Source organism: Erinaceus europaeus, chromosome 12 (genome assembly GCF_950295315.1).
Source record: "Erinaceus europaeus chromosome 12, mEriEur2.1, whole genome shotgun sequence".
In the NCBI taxonomy this organism is placed as follows: Eukaryota; Metazoa; Chordata; class Mammalia; order Eulipotyphla; family Erinaceidae; genus Erinaceus; species Erinaceus europaeus.
This window is the reverse complement of record NC_080173.1, coordinates 50660185-50686188: the sequence shown is the minus strand read 5'-3', so window position 1 is coordinate 50686188 and position 26004 is coordinate 50660185. Positions and strand designations below refer to the sequence as shown.

Sequence of the window (26004 nt, the reverse complement as noted above, 5' to 3'; positions counted from 1 at the left end):
TGCCCACTCCTGTCTCACGTGTGAATCTAAGCAGGAAGGGGCCACAGTCTTACTCGCTCTCCCTGCATCACCCCCCAGCCCCCACTGCCTCCTCACTCACCCCCTTCTGAATCTCCCCAGTTTCTTCTCTCAACACCTCCCAGTTGCCTTCTGTTTCAGGATGCTTGGGTTAAATGGGGTAAGGTGTCATGGAGACCCTTGCAATAGCAGGCTCAGCCCAACACCCCATCTTCTCAGATCAACATGTTCTTCCCCCTTCAGCCTCTCAGTACTCCCCCTTTTAGCCCCTTTTAGTGCATACTGTCCCCTTCCTACTCCTAGCCCCTTCCCTTTCTTTTTTCTTTATATTTATTTATTAGCAGAGCACTGCTCAGCTCTGGCCTACAGTGGTCCTGGGAACCTGGGACCTGAGAGTCTGTTTACATAACAATTATGCTGTCTCCCAGCCCATCCTTTCCCTTTCTCTATTCCAAGCAGATACATAGAGCAGACATTTGGGACAAGAAACATTTAATTTGGGGCCTGGGGGCTCAGCAATGCCCCAGCAGACCCATCATGCAGCCTTATGTACAGTGGGCATTGGGCCCGCCCCTAGGATACTGCTGGGGGGACCTTGTGGCAGCAAACAGGGCAGTGTGGCTTCTCCCCCAATGTGGGAGGAGTGGGCAGAGGTCAGTGGGAAGGAAGTTGTCCCTCCCACTACAAGAGAGGGTATGGCTGTGCCCAGGATGGGGGTGGCATTGGCTGTCATGATCAAGGGCACAAGAGGGATCCCTGGGGGAAGAGAGAGGTTGGCACCAAAGAGAGCAACCTGCAGCAGAGAGGTCTTCTTTGTGTGTGCCCATCCTACCCCCTTTTGGAGTGCCACCATCCTTCCTCTCCCGGTGACCAAACAGAATTCCACTTCCCTTATCCACCTCCTGCTCTCTTCCTCCCAGGGCTCCATGGGCAGGACGAAGGTGCTGACACAGCCAGCAGAGAGAGGCCCCTGCGACAGCACAGGGTGAGGAAGAGCCAGCCGCTGGAGGGCAGGACTGGGGTGGTGTGGGGGAGGAGGGGCTGGGCAGGAACTTCGAAGCCCTGGCTCCCCAGCCACCAAGGGGCTTCCAGAGTCCTCACAGTGGTGCTGTGGGGCACTGTGACCAAGGGACCAGTCCTTATAGTAACAGTTAAAAACAAAGCTGGGCTATTCTTGGGGAGCTTTTTCCCGTAGACAAGGGTGGGGTGAAGCCAGGGTGACTGTTCTCTTTGAGAGAACAGTCTCTGATTTTCCACACCTTCCCTGGACCTCAGCCCTCCATCTGCCCAGATTTCAAGTAATGAGAGAGATTCCCACAGAACTTTCCTGAGAATTGAGGGAGGGGGCAGGTGGGACCAGAAAGTACACTTGGGGTCACTTCCAGCCCCAAAGCCCCTTCCAACCCCCCATGTCCAAAAGGGCAGCCGTGGGGTCACACATACATAGACCCAAGCAGAGGCTCGGTGGGGGAGGAGAGACATGCAAAGGCTGTGTCACCGCCAGAAAGTGCTTCAGAAGCAGCAGCAGGAAAGTTCCCAGGAATGGCCCCCTTGGGCTGTCTGAGCATAGCAATTGGACTGGGGGGCCTTAGATCCTCCTCCCAGAGCTCTCCCCATTCCCTCCCACTTCCTCCTCCTATCCCACTCCCAATCCCTCTGGGAACCCCACCCAAGAACTAAACTCTTCCTTTGTGCAGAAGGCTCTGAAGCCGTGGTGAGAGGCAGAGGGTAAAAGAATATGGGCAGAGGTCTGCTCCCTCCCAGGGCCAGAAGTGAGGGCCAGGAGAGGGTAGGAGTGGCATCTGGACTCTCTTGGCTCCTCTCATATCTCGCTCAGGGCATTGGCTGGCACCAGGCCCCGCTTCTTGCCACTGCTGACTCGGATGAAGCCGTCAGCATCCTTGCTCTTGCCCACGCCGACACAGATCTGGGCGGGAGAGACAGGAAGATGAGGCTGGAGGGAGTCTGCCTTGTTGATGACTCCCTGCAGGCTCGACCCACCTGGAGGTGTGGGTCAAGCACCAGATATGAATAGAACCCACAGCTGGGGTGAGGGCAGCAGAGCCCTGGACAACCACAGCCACCCAGCATCATTTCATCGTTGACCTTTTCTTTTCTTTTTGAAAGACTTTTAAAAAAATATTTATTTATTCATTTTCCCTTTTTGTTGTCCTTTTTTTTTTTATTGTTGTAATTATTATTGTTGTTGTTATTGATGTCTTTGTTGTTGGATAGGACAGAGAGAAATGGAGAGAGGAGGGGAAGACAGAGGAGGAGAGAAAGATAGACACCTGCAGACCTGCTTCACCGCCTGTGAAGTGATGCCCCTGCAGGTGAGGAGCCGGGGGCTTGAACTGGGATCCTTACGCTGGTCCTTGCACTTTGCGCCACCTGCACTTAACCACTGCGCTACCGCCTGACTCCTGACCTTTTCTTTTTAATCTTTATTTATTTATTGGATAGAAACAGTCATAAATGGAGAGGGAAAAGGGAAATAGAGAGGAAGAAGCACCTGCAACCCTAATCACCTCTCACAAAGCTTTCCCCCTGCAGGTGGGGACCAGGGGCTTGAACCTGGGTCCTTGTGCATTATAACAAGGACACTCAAGGGTCGGGGTATAGCTTAATGGTTATGCAAAGAGACTTTCGTACCTGAGACTCTCAAGTCCCAGGTTCAATCTCCCATACTCCCATAAGCCAGAGCTGAGTAGTGCTCTGGTAAACAACAACAACAAAAAACAAAACAAAACAAAACAAAAACAAGTGCACTCAACCAGGTGTGCCACCACCTGGCTCTCTAGTGCTGACCATTGAGATGGGTTGCTTGAAGGCTTTGGCCCACAGACCCAGTGACCGGGCAAGAGAACTTCTCTCCCTCCTTCTCTGATAATTAAAATTTTATTTATTGAATTATTTTGGATAGAGACAGAGAGAAATAGAGAAGGGAAGGGGGAGATAGGGAGAGACAGACACATTACTTCACAACTCCTGCAGGTGAAGAATTTAATTAATTTTTTTAAAAAGCATGAGGTCTCAGGGAGTCAGGCGGTAGCGCAGCAGGTTAAGCGCACGAAGCACAAGGACCAGCATAAGGAACCCAGTTCAAGCCCCCGGCTCCCCCCCCTGCAGGGGAGTCGCTTCACAGGCAGTGAAGCAGGTCTGCAGGTGTCTATCTTTCTCTCCCCCTCTCTGTCTTCCCCTCCTCTCTCCATTTCTCTCTGTCCTATCCAACAATGATGACATCAATAATAACTACAACAATAAAACAAGGGCAATAAAAGGGAATAAATTAATATTTTTAAAAAAGCATGAGTTATAATCTTGTTGATCATTATTAAATCACTAATAATTTTTTTTAAGATTACAAAAAAAAAAGCATGAGGTCTCCGTGAGGAATAGCATAATAGTTATACAAAACTTTTTCAAGGTCCCGGGCTCAATCCCCAAAACACCCAAGCTGTGCAGTGCTCTTTTTAAATTAATAATAATAATAGTTATTATTATTATTAGTTGCCACTATGGTAACACCACCCCTGCCTGTGTGGGCCATCAGCCCCAGCTGTGTTGCCCACTTGTTTTCCTTCCCATGCCAGGCGCCGCATCTGCCCACCCCTGCAGCCTGCCTGCCAGGCCCATCCCACCGTGGCCCAGGTACTCACTCACCTGGTTCTCCTTAAGGCTCATATAGCCCTGCTCCTTGTTCCCAGCAAAGGGTTGGCAGCAGCGCCAAACATTCTCACCTGGCCTCACCCGCTGTACAAAATTGGCAGGGAAGAAGCCAACCCGGTCACCAATCTTGCCCTGGAGAAGAGGCTGACAATGAACACCAGTGCCACCCCTAACTTTAACCCCTACCACCGCACTTTTTCTAGACTTCCATATCACCCAAAGTTAATGTCATCATCCTCCAGATTCAGGGATCTCTATTCAAGCTCCCAGGAGGGTGGCTTCTGGGCTAGGAATGGTACCTGGTGGACAGAGGGACAAGGAGAAGGGTCAATCTGAAAGTGAGGGCCAAGGGATGACCCTTGGAGAGGCCCAGTAAGTGGACAAGAGGAGGACTTTGGGTGCTAGAAGGAAGAGGCTGGGGAGAATACAGATCCAAGAAGGATGACAGAGGACCTAGTGGGGGTTGTATTGTTATATGGAAAACTGGGAAATGTTATGCATGTTCAAACTATTGTATTTACTGTTGAATGTAAAACATTAATTCCCAATAAAGAAATTTTAAAAAAAAAGAAGAAGAAGAAGGAAGAGGCAAAGGCTGCTAAGGAGCCTACTGGGTCCTCCTGCTTCCCACCCTGTCACGTCACCTTCCACCAGTCCTCATTGGAGTCATCCACCAGCATGATCCGGTCTCCAGGCCTGGGAAGGAGAAAGCTAAGGTAGCATGTGGGGCAGGAAGCACCTGCCCCTCTCTACACCCCAATAGTCCTGAGCACCAAGAGATGTCCTGCCAGGCCCCTCCGTGGGGAGAATACTGGGAACACACTGTGACCACAGGTACAGCAGACAGAGCTGAGCATATGACATCAGCACTGGACGCCCTTCAACACTGGGCATCACTGGCTTCTCTCTGGGCTCAGCTGCCTAAAGAAGGTTCCTGAAGGGCCCCCATCCACTCCTGTTCCAGTGGGCCCAGGCCATGGAGGGGACTTACTGCAGAGCCAGGTCATTGTTCTCCTGGGGCAGAAACTTGTAGAGAGCCACATAGGAGTACATGGGTCCCACATCCTTCCGCAGGGGAGGCTTGGGGAGCTGGGGGAAAAGCTCAGAGTCAGTGATGAGAGGGCAATGCCCTCCTTATTACACCCCAACACCTACCTGCCCCAATCATACCTACCCTGGAGGGCTAGGAGGTGGGGTACATTGAGTCCTGGGTCGAAGACGGGGTGGTTTAAGGCCCTTCTACCTGCTATATCCCCCACCTCTGGGGAGACTGAGCCACAGACTTGATAGATATTTCTACCTGCTGTACCCCTGGAGCTTCACCTTTGGGGGTACAAAGTGAGCACAGTAGGAATAGGGTCCACCTTGCATTGCCCACCCTGCAGACTATAGATACATGAAGGGGTTGAGTGACCAGACAGGTGGCACTGTGAGTTCAATCCTTAGCATTGCAAGTGCCAGACTAATGCTGTGGTTTTCTCTCTCCCTTCTCTCATAATAAATAAATAAATAAATAAATAAATAAAGTTATAAAGTTTTAAAAAATGATGGGGAGCAGGGGTAGATAGTATAATGGTTATGCAAAGAGACTCTCATGCCTGAAGCTCCAAAAGTCCCAGGTTCAATCCCCCACACCACCATAAACCAGAGCTGAGTAATGCTCTGGTTACAAAATAAATAAAATAAAATAAAATAAAATAAAAAATTATGAAGAAGGCAGGGGAGACAGCATCATGGTTATGCAAAGACTTTCATGCCTGAAGGTCCAAAATCACCACCATAAGCCAGAGCTGAGCAGTGCTCTGGTAAAAGAATAAAACATTAAAAAAAGAGAAAAGAAAAAGATGGGGCATGACCCCTGCCCTGCTCTCAGTCATCCCTGGATCTATGACAGAGAAGTGACATCCGCTTAGGAGTTGGCCTGCCAGCGCTCAGAGCTGGTGTAACTCACCGGCTGTCCAGGGCTCTTGTCCTCTGTTCCTGACCCCTCACTCTCGGTTGGGGCTGTGAATACTGAAGAGATGGGCGGGGCAGAGTGTGAAGCAGCAAGGAACACCACAGTGTGCCCCCTTCCTACCCCTAGTCCCCGTCCCCACTCACCACTGTCGCCAGGGCCCTCCTCTGAGCTGCGGATGCTGCCTTCTCCATCCTCTGCTAGCTCATCCCGCTCGCTCTGGGGACGGAGGGTTATGTTCAGTTCTGCAATTCCACCCTCAGAGACCCCCATGCCTCTGAAGCTCCTTTTCAATGCCCACCATACCAGGCTCAACGTAGGGGACTCAGAGGTGCTGCTGAAGCTGGAGCGGTTCATCAGTGCCAAGGAGGTGCCATAGCGCAGGGTTTCATAGACGGGGTCCACTTTCCCACCGGTCCCTGCCAACGACCCGTCCTCAGTCAGGCAGCCAGCTCTCTGCCTTGCTCTGTCCTGAAGCACCAGAGCCTAGGCCCCTGGCTGCCCTGAAGGCTCCCCAGCTCCAGATGCTCTTGGCTGATCTCCCTGCCCCACCTAGGACTTCCTCATCCCAGCAAGGACTTCAGGGTGTCCACACAGAGAAGTGAGCAATTCTGACCCGTTCATTTCCTCAAAACTCCAAGTCTCTCCTCTTTCTTTCTTTCTTTCTTTCTTTCTTTAAAGATTTTATTTATTAATGACAAAGATAGGAAGAGAGAGAGAGAGAACCAGATATCACTCTGGTACATGTGCTGCCAGGGCTTGAACTCGGGACCTCATGCTTGAGAATCCAATGCTTTATCCACTGTGCCACCTCCTGGACCACAACTTTCTTTCTTCCTTCCTTCCTTCCTTCCTTCCTTCCTTCCTTTCTTTCTTTCTTCCTTTCTTTCTTTCCCTCCAGATTTATGGCTGTGACTCGGTGCCTGCACTACGAATCCACTGCTCCTGGAGGTTATTTTTTTTCTTTTGTTGTCCTTGTTGTTTATCACTGTTGTTGTTATTATTATTGTTGTTGTTATTGCTGTCATTGTTATTGGATAGGGCAGAGAGAAATCAAGAGAGGAAGGGAAGACAGAGAAGAGGAGAGAAAGACAGACACTTGCAGACCTGCTTCACCGCCTGTGAATCGAGCCCCCCCCTTGCAAGTGGGGAGCCAGGAGCTCAAACCGGGACCCTTGTGCAGGTCCTTGCACTTAGCACCATGTGTGCTTAACCCACTGCGCTACCGCCCAGCCCCTTTCTGTCCTGGAATGGACCCCAAGGTCTTGCTCCCATGGTCCTGTTATGTCCTTCCTTCTCAGCCCTAATCACATCCTTTCTGTAACTCATGGGCTGACTTCTTCAACCTCCCTAGGCCTTATTGACTCTCTGGGTGAGGATGGTGCCTGCTTTATGGTCTCCCTTTTCCCCTCTATTCTTTTGATAGAGACAGGGAGAACTGAGAAGGGAGGGTGTGGTAGAGGAGAGAGAGACAGACACACAGAGAGACTACTTCACTGCTTGTGAAGATCTCTCCCTGCAGGTGGATACTTGGGGCTTGAACCTGGGTCCTTGCACATGGTAACATATCACTCTACCAGGTGTCTCATACCAGTTTCATCCTTTCTTTTTTCTTTCTTTCTTTCTTTCTTTCTTTCTTTCTTTCTTTCTTTCTTTCTTTGTTATTGGATAAAGACAGAAACTGAGAGGAGAGAGAGAGAGAAATGGAAAGGGAGAGAGATAGCGAGACACCTGCAGCCCTGCTTCATCACTTGTGAAGCTTTCCCCCTTGCAGGTGGGGGCCAGGAGCTTGAACCCAGGTCTTTGCACACTGTAGTGTGTGTGCTTAATCAGGTGTGCCACCACCTGCCCCCGCTTCTCCTTTGAGGCATTCATCCAAATTGTGGCTGACTGATCATTTGTGTTATTGCCCATCTCATGTCTGTCTCCTTTACGGGAGATCATGGACTACACTGTCTCCAGCCCTGTATGCCCATGTCTAACAGTGAACAGGACAAGAACATCCAAAGAAGGGCCATGAGAACATATGTACTGGGGTCAGGACAAAGACTGAGGGACACTCACCAGTGGGTGGGGACTCCTTGATTGGGGGACAGGTTGGAGGTGGCTCATGCACCAGGAGTGGGGAGCTGAAGTTGCGGCGGAAGGAGATGGACTGGGGAGAGCAGAAAGAGGGGAAAGGGAGGTCAGAGCTCACCAGAGCCTGGCCTTCCTCAAGCCCACAGCCCACCCCACCTGAAGAGCCAGCCTTGAGGGGCACCCATCTGCCACTCCTGGAGGCCCGGGGCCCCACTCACCGTCTTGCTGGGGCACTGTTGATGAGAGATCTCCTCGGAGCACCAGAGGTGGACACTGACTTTGCATGTCTTACAACGCAAGCCCTGCTTGGAGTTTCCTGGGGGGAGTATGTGAGTTTAGTAAGAGGGAAGGGTTGTAGGCTGGGCAGTGGGCCCCCAATACAGCACCCATATCACCATGTACAAAGACCGGGGTTCAAGGCTCAGCCAGTCCTCACCTGCAGGAGGGAAGCTTCACCAATGGTGAAGCAGTGTTGCAGGTGTCTCTATTTATCTTTCCCTCTTTGAAACTCCCCTCTGAATTACTCTCCTAGCAAATAATAATTTAAAAAGAGAGAGAGAGGAAAAAAATTAAAAAGCTGCTGGGAGTGGTAGATTGTGCAGCTACCAAGCCCCAGCAACAACTCTGATGGCAATAATCATAATAAAAAAATAGGGAGTCGGGCGGTAGCACATCGGGTTAAGTGCACATGGTGCAAAGTGTGAGGACTGGAATAAGGTTCCTGGTTCAAGCCCCCGGCTCCCCCCCTGCAAGGGAGTCACTTCACAGGTGGTGAAGCAGGTCTGCAGGTGTCTGTCTTTCTCTCCCCTTCTCTGTCTTCCCCTCCTCTCTCCATTTCTCTCTGTCCTATCCAACAATGATGACATCAATAACAATAATAACTACAACAACAATAAAAACAAGAAAGGCAACAAAAAGGAAACACATAAATATTAAAAAAGAAGTTAAATTATTTTAAAAAATAAAAGAAACAAATATTTTTAAAAAGCAAATGGGGGTGGCAGGCAATAGCGCAGCAGGTTAAGTGCACATGCCACAAAGCGGAATGACCAGCGGAAGGATCCCAGTTTGAGCCCCCGGCTCCCCACCTGCAGGGGGGGGTCACTTCACAAGCAGTGAAGCAGGTCTGCAGGTGTCTATCTTTCTCTCCCCCCTCTCTGTCTTCCCTTCCTCTCTCCATTTCTCTCTGTCCTATCCAACAACAATGATAGCAATAACAACAATAATACTAACAATAGCAATAAAACGACAAGGGCAACGAAAGGGAAAAAATAGCCCCCAGGAGCAGTGGATTTGTGGTGCAGGCACCAAGTCCCAGCAATAACCCTGGAGGCAAAAAAAAAAAAAGCAAGTGTGGGATGGAGGGTAGACAGCATAATGGTTATGCAGACAGACTCTCATGCCTGAGGCTCCACAGTCCCAGTCCCAGGTTCAATCCCCCATACCACCACAAACCAGAGCTGAACAGTGCTCTGTTAAAAAAAAAAAAAAGCAAGTGGGGAGGGTTGAGAGAGGCTACACCAACAGGTGTAGAGTAAAGGGTGCAGGAGGCAGGCTGGGTTATGGGAAGAGAGCAGAGGCTTGGGCGTCCTTGTGCTGACCTTGGGCACTAGCACTGACCCTTCACTTAATCAGGGTGTGAACTGGCATCAAAGTTGAGCTGCCCGTACACCCAGGGATGCCCATTCCCCTCCCCTCCTCCAGGGGATAACCTGAGACAGTTCCACAGGTCCTCAGCCCATCCCACCCTGGCTCCTCCCCTCACCCACATTAGGGTCTGGGCACCTACCCACAATGAGCTGGTGGCACAGCTCACAGGGACTGGCTCGCTTGAAGACGTATTCCTGGAAGCTGTGCAGCCTCACTGGTTTGAGTGGTGCCAGGGGACGTGGGATTGGACATGGAGAGGGGGTGTGGGTGGGCAGGCCCCTCTCTGTAGATGCTGGTGGTGGGGATGGAGGGGGGAGTGGGGTTGGGGGTGTCAGCAGCACCTCAGTGGGGCACTTGAGCTCAGAGCCGGAGCGTAGGAAGAAGTTCTCCACACTCTTACTTCGTAGGATGGTCTTGAGGGAAAGCGTGCGCTTGAACCGCTGAAGCTAAGAGGGAAAGAGCGCCAGTGAGGGGGAGCAAAGAGGAAGATGGCTCCCTGCCAGGGCTTCTCCTTAGTCAGCAGCAGTGTGGGGGCTGAGGGTCACAAGTGAGAAGGAATAGAAAAGGAGGAGAAAGGGAGTCGGGCTGTGGTGCAGCGGGTTAAGCGCAGGTGGCGCAAAGCACAAGGACCAGCATAAGGATCCCGGTTCGAACCCCGGCTCCCCACCTGCAGAGGAGTCGCTTCACAGGCCGTGAAGCAGGTCTGCAGGTGTCTGTCTTTCTCTCCCCCTCTCTGTCTTCCCCTCCTCTCTCCATTTCTCTCTGTCCTATCCAACAACGACAACAACAATAATAACTACAACAATAAAACAACAAGGGCAACAAAAGGGAATAAATAAATTAAATAAATATAAAAAAAAAAAAGAAAGGAGGAGAAAGTTGAGAGTCGGGTGATAGTGCAGCAGGTTAAGCACAGGTGGCGCAAAGCGCAAGTGGTGCAAAGCGCAAGGACCGGCGTAAGGATTCGGGTCAAGTATTCAGGTGTCTTTCTCTCCCCCTCTGTCTTCCCCTCCGTTCTACATTTCTCTCTGTCCTATCCAACAACGACATCAATAACTACAACAATAAAACAAGGGCAACAAAAAGGGAAAATAAATAAATTTTTTTAATGTTTATTTTATTTATTCCCTTTTTGTTGCCCTTGTTGTTTTATTCTTGTAGTTATTATTGTTGTCGTTGTTGGATAGGACAGAGAGAAATGGAGAGAGGAGGGGAAGACAGAGAGGAGGAGAGAAAGACACCTGCAGAACTGCTTCACCGCTTGTGAAGCGACTCCCCTGCAGGTGGGGAGCCGGGGTTCGAACCGGGATCCTTAGGCCGGTCCTTGTGCTTTGCGCCACCTGCGCTTAACCCGCTGCGCTACAGCCCGACTCCCAATAAATAAATATTTTTTAAAATTTTTTTAAAATGAGAGGTAGTCGGGAGGTAGCGCAGCGGGTTAAGCGCAGGTGGCGCAAAGCCCAAGGACGGGAGTTAAGGATCCCGGTTCGAGACCGCTCCCCACCTGCAGGGGAGTCGCTTCACAGGCTTCGGTGAAGCAGGTCTGCAGGTGTCTATCTCTCCCCGTCTCTGTCTTCCTCTCCTCTCTCCATTTCTCTCTGTCCTATCCAACAACGATGACATCAATAACAACAACAATAACAACTACAACAACAATAAAAACAAGGACAACAAAAAGGAAATAAATAAATATTAAAAAAAAAAAGAATGAGATCCCTAGTTCTATCCCCAGCATCACATGTACTAGAATGATGTTCTGCTTCTATCTTTCTCTTTATCTGATAAAATACATACATACATACCCAGGGAAGTAACACAGAGGATATATCATTGAACTCTCAAGCATGAAGTCCTGTTCTATCATATAAACTAGGAAGAAATAAAATGAAAAGGAAAAAATCATGGTCTGGGAGGTGGCACAGTGGCTAAGGCACTAGACTCTCAAGCATAAGGTCCTGAGTTCGATCCCCGGCAGCACATGTACCAGAGTGATGTCTGGTTCTTTCCTCCTATCTTTCTCATGAATAAATAAAGAAATTCTTTTAAAAAAAAGAAAGAAAGAAGAGGAAAAAATGGCCATCAGGAGCAGTGAGTTCATTGTACTGGCAACGAGCCGCGATGATAACCCTGGTGGCAATTAAAAAAAAAAAAAAGAAAAGAATGGGGGTAGATAGCATAATGGCTATGCAAAGAGACTCTCGTGCCTGAGGCTCCAACATCTCAGGTTCAATCCCCTGCACCAACATAAGCCAGAGCTGAGCAGTGCTCTGGTAAAGAAAGAAAGAAAGAAAGAAAGAAAGAAAGAAAGAAAGAAAGAAAGAAAGAAAGAAAAAGTGGTCCGGGAGGTGGTGCAGTGGTAAAGCTTTGGACTCTCAAGCATGAGGTCGCGAGTTCAATCCCCGGCAGCACCTGTGCCAGAGTGATGTCTGGTTCTTTCTCTCTCCTCCTTTCTCATAAATAAAATATTTTAAAAAAAGAAAGAAAAGAAAAAAAGAACAGAAAAGAAGTCTAGGCTATTTAGATTAAAATTGGATAAAAACAAATCCCCAGGTTTTAATTTTCTTTTCAGGAAAGGTAGTATTCCATTTTCTTGCATTATTATTATTATTCCCTGTACATTAGTTTGTACTTAGAATAGGAAGAAGGCAAAAAAAAAAAAAGATTCTCCAGAAAATTAGCAAACTTTCTCAAGTGAATTATTAATTCCTTGTGACCAGGGTCTGAATTTTATTTATTCATTTTTATTTTATTTTTTGCCTCCAGGGTTATCACTGAGTGCGTGCACTACAAATCCATTGCTCCTGGAGGCCATTTTTCCCATTTTGTTGCCCTTGTTGTTGTTATTATTGTTGTCATTGCTATTGCTGTTGTTGTTGTATAGGACAGAGAATTCGAGAGAGGAAAGGAAGACAGAGAAAGGGAGAGAAAGACACCTGCAGATCTGCTTCACCACTTGTGAAGTGACCCACCTGCAGGTGGGGAGCCCAGGGCTTGAACCAGGATCCTTACAGTGGTCCTTGCGCTTCACACCATGTGTGTTTAACCTGCTGTGCTACCTGCCCAGCCCCCTGAATTTTATTTTGTTTGGCCCCTTCTGTACAATATGAAATCCCTAGAGGATATTTTGCTTTTTTTTTTTCTTCATTTAACAGTAAATCTTGAAAATCACTATACTATGTATGTAATTTCATCATTTTTATAGCTACATAGTGTTTCCCTGTAAGGGTGTACCATTTACTTGAATCAAGAAGAACAGTATTTGTAGGGATCAGGAAATGGCTCATCTAATAACACTAGTGGCAATAACAAAATAATAGAAGGAGGAGAAGGAGGAAGATAAATGATCCTCTATCCCACACACCTTTCCAGAACATCACTAAACTTACCTGTCACCTTCCCTGTGCAGCCCATGTTCAAGTCCCAGCACCCCCAGTCTGGTTTAGAGCCATAGCATCTTGCCTCCACCTTGTCCATCCCCATCTGCCCTCCACACAGTCCCCAGGTGAGATGCTTGACCCCAGACTCTGACAGATGCCTTCCCTGGCCTTGCACCAGCCAGTATGCACTGCAAGGAGACTGCCCTCATTTAAAACTGCCCTCCTAGTTCATTCCTTCCACTGGCAGCCTTGAACTCATCTGTGCTTTATCCCTCTAAGCTTCCGACATGTTTGTCCTCCTCTCTAGCTGGTCCAATTCATATGCTTTTTATCCAGCAGGATTTTCAGAGACATTTCCTCCAGCCAGAAGCTGTGACTTCTGTAGGAATTCTATTGATTGGAAATACTCCCTCTGCTACTGCCAACTTAGTCCATACAGCTTCAATTTCTGTGGTAGCTCCAATCCAGTTCATGTTGCCATGTCTTTCTCCCATCGACAGGAGACAACAAACACCTTGAGGGCAGTGACAATTGCTTCAAATCCCCACAGAGGTAGGGGTCTCCAGACAGAAGAGGATTTCAGTCAGTATTTGTTGAACAGCTGATGAGCAAGTGACTAGAATCCTAAGTGGAGCGTGTGTTCTGAACTCAGTGTCTATTCTGTTGTGAGGCAGAGGTATTTTCATTGCTTACCAAATCCTTAGTAAGTCAGCCCAAAGTAAGGTCTGGAAACTTCTCTGTCAAGCCCTTGCCACTGCCCTCCTCCTCCTCCTCCTCCTCCTCCTCCTCCTTCTTCTTCTTCTTCCTCTTCCTCTTCCTCTTCTTCTTCTTCTTCTTTAATTTTCTTCCCCCCCATGTGTTGCCCTTGTTGTTTTATTGTTGTGGTAGTTATTGTTGTTGTTATTGATGTCATCGTTGTTGGATAGGACAGAGAGAAATGGAGAGAGGAGGGGAAGACAGAAAGGGGGAGAGACAGATAGACACCTGCAGACCTGCTTCACTGCCTGTGAAGCGACTCCCCTGCAAGTGGGGAGCCAGGGGCTTGAACCGGGATCGTTGCGCTTCGCACCATGTGTGCTTAACCCGCTGCACTACAGCCTGACCCCCTGCCACTGCCCCCTTCTTTGGAGAGGCTCCTGCCCATCCCTTTCCATCAGCTATAAAAGTGGGGAGGGGCCTTGCAGCCCAGAAGGTGGTACAGTGGATAAAGTGTTAGAGTCTCAAAAATGAGGTTCCAGGTTCAAACTCCAGCATCTCATGTGCCAAAGTAATACTCTAGTCCTCTCTCCTAAATAAATATATTGAGAGACAGACAGACAGACAGACAGACACACACACACACACACACACACACACACACACAGAGAGAGAGAGAGAGAGAGAGAGGGAATCAGGCAGTAGTGCACCTGGTTAAGCGTACGTTATTATATGCAAGGACCAGACCAGGGTTGGAGCCCTGGCTCCCCACCTGTAGGGGGAGCACTTCATGAGTGGTAAAGCAAAGACTGCAGGTGTCTCTCTCACTGTGTTTCCCTTTCCACTCCCAGTTTCTCTTTGTTCTATCAAAAACAGTAAGAGAGGGAAAGGGAAAGGGAGAAGGAGAGGGAGAGAGAGAAGAAAAGGAGGAGAGGGGACAGGTGGGGAGGGGAACAAAAAGGGAAAGAAAAGGGAGGCCAAGGTTTGCTTTTTGGCAAAGAGACTTGGCCTGGGCTCCCAGCTAGCACATCTGCAGCTTAGGAGCACATTCTCAGCTTGGCAGTCGTGCCAGTGGATGGAAATAGTGGCCCCTTCAGCCCTTGGGAGGCCAGCAGTTGGCAAGATGGAGAGGGGCGTAGAGGGAGATGTTTGGGCACAAGACAGGCTCTGGTGTGCCAGCTGGGAAGCTAGGGCCCTGGGGTGTCTGGCACATTGAGTTGCCCAACTCCTTCCAAACCCAGCTTCCTGGACAGCACTGTGGATGTCTTTGTGTGTCTGGGAGAAGTAGAGCCTCAGGTCCCAGATGCCTGGGCAGTGAAGGGCCAGAGGGACAATTAATTAGAACACAAATGTGGTCTGTGGGTCAGATGTGACTGGGGGAGGGGTCTGATAGGCTCAGGGAGGTGAATGAACCACCTAGTGATCTGAACAGTCTCTGGCAAGATGTGTTGGGGTATTGGCAAAATGAAGATCTCTGCCTAAAGATAAGTCTCATCCCTTTTCTGAGGCTCAGTTTATATACAAACAAGAAGAAGGAGGTGGAACTACATGGCCTTTAAGCAACACAAAACTCTAGATCCAAAAAGCTAAACCAGAAGCATACAGTGAGGGGCTGTTATTGCCTAAGTGCGAGGAACAAGCTAGAGAGTCAGAAGTGACCTCTTATTAACACCTCTGAGGTGATGACCATTGTCCCCACCTTTCAGATGAGGAGTTGAGGTTCACAGGAATTGGTTAATAACTTCAACCACTTATTCTGTTTGTTTGTTTGTTTGTTTGTTTGTTTTAGATAGCAACAGAGGCAGAGAGAGAATGAAAGAGACCACAGAACCAAAGCTTCCTCTAATGTAGTGGCGGTTGGGCTTGAACATACATCCTGCACATGGCAACGCAGTACACTATCCAAGTGAGCTATTTTAAAATTTTTTAATATTTATTTATTTATTGGATACAGAGAAATCAAGAGGAAAGGGGAGATAGGGAGCAAGAGAAAGAGAGTTATCTGCAGGTATACTTCACTGCTCATGAATCTTTCTCTCTGCATGTGGGGGCTAGGGGCTTGAACCTGGGTCCTTGAACATTGTAACATGTGCGCTCAATGGAATGCACCACCACCTCACCCCCGAAGTGAACTATTCCACTGGTCCAAAATTGCTTACTTATTGTGAGTTCTCATTTTTTTAAAATTTATTTCTTTATTGGGGAATTAATGTTTTACATTCAACAATAAATACAATAGTTTGTACATGCATAACATTCCCCAGTTTCCCATTTAACAATACAACCCCCACTATGTCATTCATCGTCCTTCATGGACCTGTATTCTCCCCACCCACCCACCCCAGAGTCTTTTACTTTGGTGCAATACGCCAATTCCATTTCAGGTTCTACTTGTGTTTTCGTTTCTGATCTTGTTTTTCAACTTCTACCTGAGATGAGTTCTCATTTTTTAAGTAGCAAAGCCAGGTCTTGAACCAGTGGCTTTGACTTGTTCAACTCAAATTTAGGTGTTCAGGGTCCTGCTCTGCACCCCATCCCACTGCCTCTCAGCTGTTTCATGGGCTCATACACTAGGTCAGTCATGAAAATGAGGCACAGCCAGTTGAGTGCACATGTTACAATATACAAGGACCTGGGTTCAAGTCCCCAGACCCCATATGTAGAGAGGAAAATTCCATAATGAGTACTTCAAGTATCTCTTTCTCTCTCCCCTCTAGTTCCCTCTTCCCTCTATGATTTCTCTGTCTCTATTAAACAAAATATTAAAAGAAGAAAGAGGAGGAGGAGAAGGAGGGAAAGAAAAAGAAAAAGAGGGCAGAGGATAGATAGCATAGTGGTTTTCCAAAAAGCCTCTTTTGCTTGAGGTCCCAAAGTCCTAGATTTAGTCCCCCTCACCACCACAAGCCAGAGCCGAGCAATGCTCTGGCAAGAGAGGGAAAGGGAGGGAGAGAGAGAGAGAGACAGAAAGAGAGAGAGAAGAGAAGAGAAGAGAAGAGAAGAGAAGAGAAGAGAGACAGAGAGAAATGAAAAAGAAAAAAGAAGGAGAGAGAGGAAGAGAGAGGAGGAGGAAAAGGAGAAGAATGGTGTATTGCACCAAAGTAAAAGACTCTGGGGTGTGGGGGTGTGGGGGTGTGGGGTTTAGGTGCTGGAACATGATGGCAGAGGAGGACCTAATGGGGGTTGAATTGTTACGTGGGAAACTGGGAATGTTATGCATGTACAAACTATTGTATTTTACTGTTAACTGTAAACCATTAATCCCCCAATAAAGAAAAATTTTAAAAGACAAAAATTAAAAAAGGAGGAGGAGAGGAAGAGGAGATGAGGAAGGAAGGAGGAGAGGAGGAAGAGGAGAAGAAAGGAGACCTTCAGCATCTTAGTTTAAAAATAAAGAAGGGGAGTCAGGTGGTAGCGCAGCAGGTTAAGCGCACATGGTACAAAGTGCAAAGACCAGCATAAGAATCTGGTTCAGGTGGGTGGGGAGAATACAGGTCCAAGAAAGATGACAGAGGACCTAGTGGGAGTTGTATTGTTATATGGGAAACTGGGGAATGTTATGCATGTACAAACTATTGTATTTACTGTTGAATATAAAACATTAATTCCCCAATAAAGAAATTTAAAAAAAAAAGAATCTGGTTCAAGCCCCTGGCTCCCCACCTGCAAGGGCGGGGGGGCGGGGGGGCGGGTCCCTTCACAGGTGGTGAAGCAGGTCTGCAGTTGTCTGTCTTTCTCTCTCCCTCTCTGTCTTCTCTCATCTTTCAGTTTCTCTCTGTCCTATCCAGCAACAACAACAGCAATGACAACAACAATAAATAATAATGACAACAAGGGCAACAAAATGGGAAAAATGGCCTCTAGGAGCAGTGGATTCGTAGTGTGGGCACTGAGCCCCAGCAATAACCCTAGAGGCAAAAATAAAATAAAATAAAAAAGAATAAAGAATAAAGAAAAAAATTGGGTTGGAAGGGACCTGTGTGGCCCAGGAGGTAGCACAGTGGATAACGTATTAGATTTTCAAGAATGAGGTCCAAGTTTTCATGTCTAGCATCATGTGTGCCAAAGTGATGCCCCCCCATTAGATGTTAAACAGAAAAAAATGGTGAAAGAGAAGGAGGAACCTGAAATAACACTACCACTCTGCAATGCCCTGACCATACCCCCTCTCAATGGTGGTTGGGTTTTTTTTTGTTTTTGTTTGGTTCTCTTTACCAACCTACTCCTCACGGTGATGTGAGGAGCTGAACCCGGTGCTTCAGAGCCTCAGGCATGAAAATGTTTTTGCATAAACACTATCTCCCCAGCCCCTGAATGGTTATCTGACTGTTGCTCACCTCTTCCGGCAGGAGGCACACCCTCTCCTGGGACAGGCATTCCATCTTTGGGCAGCTGAAATCGCTGAAAAGTGCTTCCCTATATAGAGCTGAAACCTGCTTCCTTGCAATTTTTGCCTATCAACTCTTGTTCCTCCCTTGGCTCCACAGAAGGTTACTCCCTCTAGCACACTTCAGTCCTTCAAATATTTGAAGACCTCAATCATGTTTTCCCCCTCCCACGGGTATTATTTCCAGAGTAGTCTCCACAGGGTGAGATTTCACCTACTCTACAGTTTGTGCCCTTTCCTGGTCCCCCTTGGACTCAATGCCAAGAGTCAACTCTGCAGGGCACCAGAAGCCTCTGGAACAGAATGTTCCACAGCACCAGGGCAGCCCCAAACCTGCTCATTGTAGGCCCCAGGTCTCAGGGGGCAGGGGAAGCAGAGAAAAGGAAAGGAACAAAATGCCACCTAGGGTGGGTGGCAGATGTCATGGGGGGGTACCTTGGCTGAATGACTTGATTCTTGCCTATTTCAGAGACATTTAGCTGGGCTACCCAAACCCCATGCTGGCTCAGCCTGGCCAGGCAGCTCCACTCCTGAGACACACAAACCCCACTCCTAGAGATGATCTTTCTCCATCAGTTTTTTTAAAAATATTTATTTATTTATTTATTTATTTTCCCTTTTTGTTGCCCTTTTTTATTGTTGTTGTACTTATTACTGTTGTTATTGATGTCTTCGTTGTTAGATAGGACAGAGAGAAATGGAGAGAGGAGGGGAAGACAGAGAGAGGGGACAGAAAGATAGACACCTGCAGACCTGCTTCACCGCCTGTGAAGCGACACCCCTACAGGTGGGGAGCCGGGGGCTCGAACCAGAATCCTTACACCAGCCCTTGTGCTTATCTTTTTTTTTTTTTTTCAATTTTGTTTGTTTGTTTGTTTACCAGAGCACTGCTCAGCTCTGGCCTATGGTGGTGCCGGGGGATTGAACCTGAGACTTTGGAGACTCAGGCACAAGAGTCTCTCTGCATAACCATTATGCTGTCTACCCTCCACTCTTTTTTTTTAAGTTAATGAGAGGGATAGAAGGAGAGAGAAAGGACCAGACATCACCTTGGTACAAGTGCTACTGGGGATAGAACTCAGGACCTCATACTTGAGAGTTCAACCCTTTATCTACTTCATCACCTCCTGGATCACACTTCTTTTTTTTAATTTTCAAAAATTTATTTGTTATATTTTATGTATTCATTTTGGATACAGACAGAGAGAAATCAAGATGGGAGAGGGTGAGGGAAAGAGAAGGAAACACCTATAACTCTGCTCCACCACATCTGAAGCTTCTCCCTGCAGGTGGTTGAATAGGGGCTCAACCCTGGGCCCTTGTGCACTGCAACACGAGCCCTCTTCAGGTGAGCCAACACTTGGCCCTTAAAAATGTATCGATGAGAAGGGCCAGGTGGTGGCGCACCTGGTTGAGCGCATATGTTACAGTGCTCAAGGACCCAGGTTCAAGCCCCCACCCCCCACCTGCAGGGGGAAAGCTTTGCAAATGGTGAAGCAGTGCTGCAGGTCTCTCTCTCCCTCTTCTCTGTTGATTTCTGACTATCTCTATCCAATAAATAATGATAATTTAAAAAAATGTATTGATGAGAAAGAAAACATTACTCTGGCACATACAAAGCTGGGGAACAGTCTTGGGACCTCATACTTGGAAGTCCAACACTCTAGCCACCACACCACCTCCCAGGATGCTCCACCAGCTATCTTTCTGGTGCTTCCACAATCCTGAGATCCATTCTCGGACATAGGGAGAAGTTAGTACTCTGACACTTCCTTCTGGTAAACCAGAAGCTTGACTTGAACCAGGCCTGTTCTTCTAAATATCCTGCTAGAGGCAGAACTTGGTTTATCTGCCTCCCCAGACCCCAGACAGTCCCTCCCTTGCAAGTGGAGACCGGGGGATTAAACCTGGGTCTTTGTGCACTGTAATATGTGGGCTGAGCCACCATCAACAGGTACAGGTGTGCCATCACCTGGTCCAGGGTCTTGGCTTTCTGATGGGAGTTAAGTCTGCTGGGAGAGGTAAGAGTCTCATTCTCAGAAGAGGGCTGGGGAAGGTCAAGAGTGAATCTGAAGACAGGGACATGGAGACCCACTGGGTCCCCTTGATTTAGAGATAGGGAATTACTTGGGTTGTTGTCATCAAACCCCATCCTAACTCTACTCAACCCCCTCTGGCCACTCCCTTGATGACCTTGACCTTGAGTTTCTCTCATATCCTTACAGAGTGGTCAAGACTACAGGAGGGAGAAAATGGGTAATGGAAAAAACTATAGACAAGCTAGACATCAGGAAAGCCGAAGAGAACCACTCGTTTTTGGTCTTTATCTGGAGTTAACTGAAGCAGTGTGGGAACAAATACCAGGGTGAAGTGGGAGGGAAGGAGGTCTGGCTTGAAGTCTCTGGAGGGAGCAAGGGGAAGCCCTTGACACAGCCCCTTCTCTCCTGGAGGTGGGGACACTCAGGTGGCTTCCCACAAAACTTCCTGGGGTTTGGACAGGAATACCTGGAACTCAGAGAAGGAGCAGACAGATTAGAGGTAGGGAAGGGGGTGAACATGAATGGTGAGCGGTGGTCTCCCCTCATTAGCCCTGAGCGCCTGAAGTCTGGGTTCCGCCTTCCTTCATTGGGGAGTAATTTATTCATTGTGATTCCCGCAGGAGTAACAATCATACATAATTAGGGTTAATTATGACATTCATTATGATGCTTTCTCTTTCTGCTTCCACCAATTCCCCTCCCTACGTCCTGCTCCCGGCATGGGGAGGTGGGTGCGGCTGTCTGTCTTTCTGCTCTGAAGTCCCAGCCACAGTCCCCGGGCCCAGTCAGCGTTGGTCCGAGCTGCCGCAGCCCACAAGCCGCCGGGAAGCTGCGCAACCCCCTGGCGATCCCCGAACCGAACCAGCCTGGGTGGTGGGGCCTAGGGGGGAGCGAGGCGGAATGCTAGACTGCGGCGGGTCAGAGACATCCAGAGTGCTTCAGAGACGTCGAGAGAACCCGGGAGAGACGGACACGTACACACACAGACCGAGGCAGAAAACAGGCTGTAGAGACATCTACCCGGAGAGACACGGGCAGAGGGCAGTCACGGAGGGCTGCGCTACACACGCGCGCGTGACTCTCTCTCTCCCTCTCCCTCTCCCTCTCCCTCTCTCTCTCTCTCTCATCCACACACACACACACACACACACACACACACCTCCAACAAAGCGCAGCCCGGGCCGGCCGGAGGGTCGTGCCGCGCTCCCCTCTGCCCGCGCACCAGGGCGTGCCGTGCAGCGCCGCCGGGAAGGGGCTGCAGGGGGCACCTCGGTGCAAGCCCTCTCTCCGGGTCTCCCCGCCGAGCCTCCGGGACACGCGGGCCCCGCGCCGTGACCCCAGGGCACCCGCGCCCTCACCGGCGAGCGCGGCGGGAGGAGGGCGCACGGGCCAGGGACGCACCCCGCGGCCGGGGGTCCAGGCCTCACGCCCCCAGTTACCTTGGTTTCCTGAAGGACAGAGACGGTCCCTGGGGGGCTGTGGGTGGCCGCGTCATCCGGTTCGTTCTCTTTCTCGCTCATTTCGGTCATGGTTGGGGGACAGGGGAAGAGAGGCTGCAGACACCAGACGGACGGACGGCTGGGCACAGGCTGCGGGGGGCGGAGGTCTGCTCGGGACCCTGACGTCCTTCTCTGGAGATTGCCTCTCAAGGAGCCCGAGACAACCCCGCCCAGGTGAAGCAGCCCCCCAGTCCCGGGCACTGGTGGAAAAAGTTCCCGGGCAGTCCGGTGAGGGGGAGGGAATGCCACGGGGCTGCCGGAGGGGGGCGACCCCGGGAGTGTGGACCGAGGGTCTGCAGAGGATGCTGCTGGGAGCGAGGGGCCGAGGGAAGTGAGGATGCGGAGATAAGCAGAGGGAGGGAGCCGCTGGGCTGTCGGTGTCCGGCCGGCTCCGCCGTCCTTTGCGCCCGCCCCCCATTCTCCTCCCCCTCTCGGCGCGGCCCCAGCCCGGCTCCGCGGCCCCTCCGCCCAGTCCTCGCCTCCCAACTTTGATTTAGGAGGTCGCCTGGTCCCTCCCCCTGCTCTCCGCCGCTCCCCCGCGTCGCTATGCAAATCAGATGCTCAGCTATTGGGTGTCGCGGAGGCCAAGAGGATGAGCGGGGCGGGGCTTGGGGAGGCTCGCCTAGCTGGGAGTGGAGGTGCACTGCAAAACCCAGACTGCGGGCAACAAGCGGGAATAAGGTTGAGGGCAAGCTGGGGAAAGTTTATGAGAGTCTGGATAGGATGAGTGGAGAGGAGGGGGTTGGGGTGCTGAGTAGAAATAGGTTGTATCTACAGAAGGTTAGCTGAGAGTGAGTTGGTACTTCATCTGATAGAGAAGACTGAAGATCCCTAATCCTGGTGGAGGAAGAATGGGGACATATGTATCCCCCTTAGAGAGACTCTCTCCAAATGTGCACAGTCCTGGGCTGTGAAGTAGAAGTGTCTTCAAGCAGAGAAGGGACAACTTAGAATCATATATCAAAGGCCAGGCCTGACAGTTCTTCCTTCCAAGGCAGGACAGCTGCGCTAATTTCTGGTCTTGGTGTCTCAATTTTAGCAGAAAAGGGCCTCAGTACCCACACTTAAGGTCCTCAAACCTCTCCAATGTACCAACCTTTCCTAAAGCTTCTAAGACAAATGGAGTTATATCAGGGGTTGGGGAGAAGTGGAAAGACCCTCCAAAGTGTTCTCTGTCCACCTACCTGAAAAGTATCTCTTCCAATTCATGTCATTAACTACCATCCCTCCAAATCCCCCCCCCATCAACTTCCAGTCTCTCTCCCCATCTTTCTTTCTTTCTCCTTTAAATAGAGGCAGAGAGAGAGAGAGAGAGATCACAACAACGAAGTTTCTTTCAATGTGGTGGGCATCAAACTCAAACCTGGGTCATATAAATGACAAGACAACACACTAAGTCACCAATCTTCTTTCTTTCTGCTTGTCTAGGCTCTGGCCAAATGGTCAAACTTCATTTCTTGCTTGTCCAAGAAAATTACTGCCTTCATGTCAGTCCTGGAAGATTTTATTTTATTTATTTATTTATTTATTTTTTATATATATTTTTTTATTTAAGAAAGGATTAATTAACAAAACCATAGGGTAGGAGGGGTACAACTCCACACAATTCCCACCGCCCAATCTCCATATCCCACCCCCTCCCCCGATAGCTTTCCCATTCTCTATCCCTCTGGGAGCATGGACCCAGGGTCATTGAGGGTTGCAGAAGGTAGAAGGTCTGGCTTCTGTAATTGCTTCCTCGCTGAACATGGGCGTTGACTGGTCAGTCCATACTCCCAGTCTGCCTCTCTCTTTCCCTAGTAGGATGGGTCTCTGGGGAAGCTGAGCTCCAGGACACATTGGTGGTGTCTTCAATCCAGGGAAGTCTGGCCGGCATCCTGATGACACCTGGAACCTGGTGACTGAAAAGAGAGTTAACATACAAAGCCAAACAAATTGTTGAGCAATCATGGACCCAAAGCTTGGAAAAGTGGAGAGGAAGTGTTAGGGGGGTACTCACTGCAAACTCTAGTATACTTCTGCTTTCTTACTTTGGTGCCATACTCCAAACTCAGTCAATTTCTGCTTTGCGTTTCTACTTCTTTTTTTTTTTTTTTTACATGCATAACATTCCCCAGATTCCCATTTAGCAATACAACCCCCACTATTTCATTCATCATTTTTCATGGACCTGTATTCTCCCCACCCACCCACCCACCCCAGAGTCTTTTACTTTGGTGTAATACTCCAATTCCATTTCAGGTTCGACTTGTGTTTTCTTTTCTAATCTTGTTTTTCAACTTCGGCCTGAGAGTGAGATCATCCCATATTCATCCTTCTGTTTCTGACTTATTTCACTCAACATGATTTTTTCAAGGTCCATCCAAGATCGGCTGAAAACGGTGAAGTCACCATTTTTTATAGCTGAGTAGTATTCCATTGTGTATATATACCACAACTTGCTCAGCCACTCATCTGTTGTTGGACACCTGGGTTGCTTCCTGGAAGATTTTAGATGAGCTCTGCTCCCTCCCCCCATCTTTGCCTGCCCAAGTACATAGCCATTTCTGCAACCTCTGCCACTCAAGATGAGCTCCCCACTGCATTGCTGCTCACATTACAGTGCCCAGGAATAGAGATTTATGTGCCACCAGCAGTAACAGGACAAGGGCATACATGAGAGCATGTGGTTGTGGGGGGCTTGATCCCCTCTTGTGCCAGATTTACCAGCTCTAGCAACAGACTGTGAGTGCTTTTCTGAAACATGCTTCAGTGGAACTTGGCCTTGGTCCTCAAAGGCATTTCCTCAAAGGCTCATTCATTCACTGGGCTTCTCCCAATTTACTCTGAGAGCTCAGTTTAGATCAGCTCAATACCTCTTCCATGGACAGTTCAGACCAGGGATACTTGAGGCACCTTGTTATAGTGGCATCAAGTTCTTCGTCTGTGTTGAGCTGGAGCAAACATCTGTACTGAGTTGGAGCACACACAGCTGGAGCTGTGTTTGGGAGAGGAGGTACCCTTGTCCCACCACCACCCCTCTCCAAAAAAACCAGCAACAACAAGGGTCCAGGCCCACTGTGCACCTGATTAAGTGCACACACTACAGTGCACAAGGAACCAGGTTCAAGTTCCTGGTCCCCACCTGCAGGGGGAAAGCTTCACAAGTGGTGAAGCAGGGCTTTAGGTGTCTCTCTGTCTCTCTCCATCTCTGTCTCCCCCCATTTCTCTCTGTCTCTATCCAATAATTCATTAATTAATAATAAAAAAGGACTGTATGGTCCAGGAGGTGGCGCAGTGGATAAAGCATTGGACTCTCAAGCATGAGGTCTAGAGTTCAATCCTGGGCAGTACACTTACCAGAGTGATGTCTAGTTCTTTCTCTCTCCTCCTATCTTTCTCATTAATAAATAAATAAAATATTTAAAAAACCCAGGAACTTTGAATTCCTTAGGGTTCTATACCTGTATAGTTACAAGTTAACTGTGACCTTGGAGAGGTAACAAAACATTTCAGAACCTTGAATTACTTTTTAAATTATTTTTTATTTGTATTTTTTTACTGACTAGGGAGGGAGAAAGAGGAGAGAAAGAACCAGACATCGTTCTGGCACATGTAATACCAGGGATTGAACTCAGGACCTCATGCCTGAGAGTTCAGTGCTTCATCCACTGTGCCACCTTCCAGGTCACAGAGTCTTGATTTCTTTTTTATTTTATTTTATTTTTTATTATCTTTATTTGTTTATTAGATAGCGACAGTCAGAAATTGAGAGGGAAGGGAATGATAGGGAGAGAGACAAAGAGACACCTACATGCCTGCTTCACCATTTGCGAAGCTTTTCCCCTGCAGGTGGGGACCAGGGGCTCGAACCTGGGTCCTTGAGCATTGTAACATGTGCACTCAACCACCTGGCCCTGAGTCTTGATTTCTTCATCAGCAGAATGGAGACTGTCTATTTTACTGGGAGGAGAATGGATGAGATCATGCAATATGTCATTTGGTTTAAGAAAGACAGGCCTCCTTTCTTCCCACAGATGTGCCCTTTCCAATCCTTTCTCCGTGGCAAAGAAACAGTTTTCTTCCCTCACTTTCCTCTGCTATTGGGAGTCTATGATTCCAGGGACTCAGAAAGAGATTCTGCCTAGGACAGAGGGAAGGATTCTCAGGGGAATTAGTGCTACCAGTGCCCCAGGAGAGCATGTAAAGTCAGTGGAAACTGGGACCATCTGGTTCCAGCATCAGAAGACTGAGCTGGGGAGCCGGGCAGTAGCGCAGCGGGTTAAGCGCATGTGGCGCCAAGTGCAAGGACAGGTGTAAGAATACCTGTTCGAGCCCCCGGCTCCCCACCTGCAGGGGAGTCACTTCACAGGCGGTGAAGCAAATCTGTAGGTGTCTATCTTTCTCCCTCTCTGTCTTCCCCTCCTCTCTCCATTTCTCTCTGTCCTATACAACAACAACAATAATAATAATAACCACAAAAATGATAAACCAACAAGGGCGTGGTCCAGGAGATGGCACAGTGGATAAAGCACTAGACTCTCAAGCATGAGGTCCTGAGTTCAATCCCCGGCAGCACATGTACCAGAGTGATGTCTGGTTCTTTCTCTCTCACCTATCTTTCTCATTAATAAATAAAATATTTTTAAAAAGCGGGGGT

At 48.8% G+C, this 26004-nt stretch overlaps 1 protein-coding gene across 4 annotated transcripts; it reads right to left on the bottom strand.

Moving 5' to 3' along the window:
• Window positions 1-493: 493 nt before the first annotated feature.
• STAC2 (SH3 and cysteine rich domain 2) lies at window positions 494-21858 on the bottom strand. 4 transcript variants are annotated; one of them, XM_060203582.1, is made up of 11 exons: window positions 21306-21857; window positions 9510-9816; window positions 7939-8036; window positions 7706-7796; window positions 5948-6060; window positions 5788-5860; window positions 5639-5700; window positions 4679-4776; window positions 4332-4383; window positions 3682-3771; window positions 494-1945 (listed from the first exon to the last, which is right to left on the bottom strand). In XM_060203582.1, the coding sequence occupies exons 1-11, from the start codon at window positions 21393-21395 to the stop codon at window positions 1841-1843; spliced, it is 1179 nt and encodes a 392-aa protein (XP_060059565.1). In that variant the 5' UTR covers window positions 21396-21857; the 3' UTR covers window positions 494-1840. The 4 variants fall into 4 exon arrangements, with proteins under 4 accessions (XP_060059565.1, XP_007530997.1, XP_060059567.1 ...); XM_007530935.3 differs by having other exon boundaries at window positions 3682-3819; window positions 21306-21856; XM_060203584.1 differs by lacking the exon at window positions 5948-6060 and having other exon boundaries at window positions 3682-3819; window positions 9712-9816.
• Between the last annotated feature and the right edge of the window lie 4146 nt (window positions 21859-26004).